The following is a 4,865-nucleotide window of genomic DNA, read 5'->3' on the forward strand; positions in this document are numbered from 1 at the left end:
CACTCCTTTGTAACAACTAAGGCAAAAATGTCATTAATTCACAAAATCTTTTCAGGACCCCACCTTGATTTTCCCCAACTTTGGGAAACACTATTTTAGAGAACATTCAGAACAAAGATCCCCAAACAGGAAGCAACTCCTGACTCGCTGCTAAACTTTAGAGTCTGGTTCAAAGTTTTTACTAAGGGTCATAAATGTCAGGTTATAAACCTAGATGCTCAGCATCTGAGAGTAACAGAACGATGGTCTACCTGATGGTCAAACACCAACTTCGGCCCCCCCTCAGCCGACGTGTCCTCGCTCAGAAGAGTCCATGTGTTGGCATCAATGTCGTAGCGGTAGAAGTCACTTTTCAAAGACTTGCTGTTCCTGACGCTGGAGTCCAGGTAACGGCCCAGAGTGTAGATCTGACGTCGCTGAGAATCGATGCACATCTTGTGGCACGAGCGAGCACTTGGACCATTCTGATTGGTAGAGAGAACACAGGCTAATGGAGGTGCTTTACATGTAAACAGCATCAATAAGGTTGGGCAATATTGTCAAAAAAAAGTATCACGATTCAAGTAATTGCAGCATTTAGCAAATAACGATTAATTTGACAAATCAATATTAGATTGCACTTGCATGCTCATGACTTTCTAAAATTCTACATACATCAGTCCAACTACTTCATTTTAGCCATGACCCTGAGTTATCATATGGGACAGACTGACAGAGAGCATGGATACTCAGCTGACTATGTTTAAGTCCACCATTCACTGAAGGAGAAAGTAAGGGTTAGCATTAGCTGCTTCGTGCCACCGTCTGCCACTGGGTTCATGTGCACACTTAATAGTGAAAGTGAACCGCACACAAAATTATGTCATCACATTGCAGTAATTGCAACATGGCAAATGTTTTTGTTCAATTTTAAGTATCATGTTCAGTGGGAGAACTGATATGAAATGTGTGATATAACCAGAAAAAAGATGAGCATTACAACTGGATGCACTTCTTAAACTTGAAGCATAACCTAGACATTAAAAACATTCCTTAAAGTTACAGTCCTAAGCTAAATATTTTGTTGCYCTTCTTACCTCTTTTTCAGTGTCTCTGGAGATGCAGGCCCAATGGTTCTCCTGAACACTATAAGCCCAAAAGTCTGCCAGATCCTGTGTGCCATCCCAGCCCCCAAACAGGTACACCGTCTCTGTAGGCCAGGTATACAAATTAACTCAAAGAAAATCCAAATTACATTGGGATGCAAGATGATAGACACACTGAAATGTCAAAATATTGATTTTTAGTTCAGGTTTAATGGATGGATGTTGTAAAAAGAAAAGTGRAATACAAATGCAGTTCCCCTGGATTGGCAGACCGAGGTGGTGGTCCCCTTATTTARAAAGGGGGACCACAGAGTGTGTTCCAGTTACACTCCCTGGTAAGGTCTACTCAWGGATCCTGGAGAGGAGGTTCCATTGGATAGCCAAATTCAGATTCAGGAAGAGTAGTGAGGTTTTCATCCTGGTCGTGAGGGTACATGGGAGTTTGCTCATGTTTTAACCCAACTTTTCACAACAACATAGCTTGTGTTTAAAAGTAGAGACTATGAACTATACACCAGTTTTTAAATTGTGTTGATAGGCCAAGTAAARCTAAACACATAATAAAGAATATCCAATACATTTTTTTTGTAAATGGTCATTTTGAAATGTGTTGTTGCTGAAGCGAAGCAACGGGACACAGAATTGGAGTGTTTTCTCCATGAGTCTGTCTCTATCAGTCTGAACCTTCTCTTGACTCAAACAACCATCTCCTCCTTTCTGACTGAGACTTGAAGTTATTTGTCAAGCGCCACAAATTCTGCAGCAGGAGGAAGAAAAAGATGCTAATGTTGAATGAAGTTTGGTGGTGATAGAGAGCAGAGTGAGTAATGAGATCTGTGAAATCTGTGATATTTAAATTGTTCTGATTCTATAACTAAGATGTGTTTAGTATTTAGTAAATACAACTGCAATGTGCTAGAATCAAAATGATTATCTTGCGATTTTTAAATGTGAAACTACAGTTTGAGGTGAAGAATGCAGGTTTGCGAAATTCATTCATGTATTTATGAACATTACTGTTTATGTACTWTGTATTCCAAGTTATATAAATTCARCAATGATACCAGTAATATTAAAGTGCCTGTGACAWGCATWTCCATGAAATACAAAAARTCAAAGAAAATATATTTAYATTTAAGAAACTTGGCATAATACATATGATTTGACSYGTTATGTCACWTATTTGGCATATTTTCTTTTGAATTCGGCTCAGCTAAAGTGAAACAGGAAGTGACATCAAAGGGGAACTCTTTGAGAAAGAAAACTCCCTGGTTGTTTATTGAAACAATGCTATTTGAACTACGACTCTCTCATCTCTCTATGACAGTGATTAAAATAATCTAAAGAAACATCAGATTATTCTTTACAGTCTGCGCTGTTAGCCATTTTAGCAATGCTCTGTTTACATTCAGACATTCCCCTTTGACATCACTTCCTGTTTCTTCACATGTGAATATCTCAACAACTGTTCATCATGGCGGCATGAAATCTTTTTTACAATATGTCATCAATGTTATTTTTCCAAAAATATGTTCATATTTATTATAAAAATTTGATGTCACAGGCACTTTAAATAATTAAGAAAGATGACTATGACAATGACATTAATAATAATAAAAAACAGAGCTTTGGTATGAAAATATTATCAGTGGATATCAAAGATTAAGGTATCGGATTAAAAGTAAAAAATGTGGATTGTTGGTGACATAATAATGTACATTASTGAGTCATTTTGCTACCCAGAAAGGCAGCAAACATTTAGCAATAACTTGGACTGTGTCGCATTTACAGAATGGCTTAGCCAGCCATTGGTGAGCTGCAAATGACAGATTTTATCAGGAATGCTGTTCTTGCTTGAGGCAAAACTAAAGTTTCAAATTCAGTCAGTTTTACCTAATTGTTAAAGACAAAAAAGAGAAATCTTAAAAAATTCAAGCAAGGATTATTGGTCAACAGACGATTAATTTTAAAAAAAAAAGAGAACAAAACTAATCCGAGTACGACTTGTCCAGGTATGTGTTTTGAACAGCACTGAAAGCTGACGTCACAGTGGCTAATATTTGCTGTTCTGTGATCCACCGTCTCAAACAAGCTGCTCGCTGCTGTGAAAACATTATTTGGGTCAAACACAGGCCATGTGCACGCAGAAGGGCCATGTAGGAGGTTGTGATTGTATTAGAGGCTTTTGCAGAAGGAAATTGGTTGTACCATTAGGGTTCTACGTCCAAAAACAAAGTTTTAACGTCGAAAACAAGTTAAATTCAATAAGAGTCAGGGGGTATACCTACAGCTAATAAGTTAGCTAATAATAAGTTAGGATCATAGTCTATGGACAGTAAATTCTTACATCACATCTTTCATATTACTTTTAGTATCTGTTCAACACTGAATCATTTTATATAGTTTTTATTCTCAGGCTAATCATAAATCATAAAAMGTTCATAAAAATAAGCAGTTATCCCGAACAAAACAAAACACAGTGTTTGTTTTACGGGAGCCTCCAGGCTGCAGTATGGAGACTCCTGCGCCACAGCGCTGGTGACACAGGAGCCCCTCGGTTCGTCTTCGCCAGCTCCAGGAAGCAGCGAAGGATGCGGGCTGGCCTCCGCGGCACCAAGGTGCCTGACTTCGGCCAGATGCTCCGGTCTGTCCCTACCAAACCCTGGGGGGTGGCCACACTGTAGACAGCCTGTCTTCTACTGTTAAACCATCTGCTTGTACTAGTCAATTATTTTTACATTTCTGAAGTTCTAACATAAAAGCCATGTTGGGAGGACGGAGCTAATGCAAACAACAACAGAACAACAAAAACAAACAACAGAACAACAAAAACAAGCAGAACTGAAAAGGTGAAATCTAACTATCAGAGATTCATTTTCTGAATTAAATCATATGAACATGTTTTGTACAGCCCACCGTCGATATTAAAAAAATTATAATTATTACAGATTAGTACTGATTTCAGAAACACCAGTAAATTAAGGGTTTCTTATTATAACATTGTTATAATGTTTGATCTATTATGTGTTAATTGAAATAGGGTGTCCGAATTATTAACAACACATAATTAAAAGCTGTATTAACATTAGTGTGAGGTCTTTTTGTCTGAATGTCTGTGATTCAGCCGTAGGCCAGCAGAGGGMGAAYTCAGGCAGTGAAGATTCCTGGACTGTATTTAACCGGGGACTTCCTGTTTTTCATTCAGTGTGTGGTTTTGACTTGTCAGCCGATGGCATAACAAACCCCACTCCGGAATTCTGGTGTTGTTTGACATTTATTTCCCATTACAGATCATTTTATTTAACATTTGTGTTTTCATCTGATTGTCAGCCGATATTAAAACCTGTATTTCTTACAGATATATCCTAACTTGTTCTAGAACCCCCAAATAGGTCCTCATTTATCTGCTTGTTGTCCAGTGGTTTACATATGATAAAAACTACAACCATTGGCATAAATCATGGAATCACCACTTTCACAGTGTGTTCTCTGGGCTCTAGAGTGTGACCAATTTGTTCGCAAATGCGACCTGATTTCCTAATAGTGCGACTAAAAAAAAAAAATGTCCGGTCACACTGGTGCCACCAATCGTTCGAGGGGAGGGGTCGCCCGCTGAAACACAAAGTTTCCACGTTCCATAATGAATCCAGCAGCATCAACGATAACAGCCGCAGACATGTCTCCATCTCTCCTAACACAGCGCTCTGCTCGTGGCTCCGCTCCACACCTCCCGCACACACACACACGTTGTTCTATCCTCATGGGGACTTTGCATTGACT

At 38.7% G+C, this 4,865-nt stretch overlaps 1 protein-coding gene across 1 annotated transcript in view; it reads right to left on the minus strand.

Annotated features, from left to right (window-relative positions):
• The window catches only part of mkln1 (muskelin 1, intracellular mediator containing kelch motifs), a gene marked incomplete at its 3' end in the record, with an annotated part of 40,622 nt that overhangs the window by 9,756 nt on the left and 26,001 nt on the right, over nucleotides 1–4,865 (minus strand). The window contains 2 exon segments of the mRNA XM_014027401.1: nucleotides 252–464; nucleotides 1,077–1,189. Coding sequence (XP_013882855.1) covers nucleotides 252–464; nucleotides 1,077–1,189 — 326 coding nt within the window.

The sequence above is a fragment of the Austrofundulus limnaeus genome, unplaced genomic scaffold (genome assembly GCF_001266775.1).
Source record: "Austrofundulus limnaeus strain Quisiro unplaced genomic scaffold, Austrofundulus_limnaeus-1.0 Scaffold646, whole genome shotgun sequence".
Taxonomy (NCBI): Eukaryota; Metazoa; Chordata; class Actinopteri; order Cyprinodontiformes; family Rivulidae; genus Austrofundulus; species Austrofundulus limnaeus.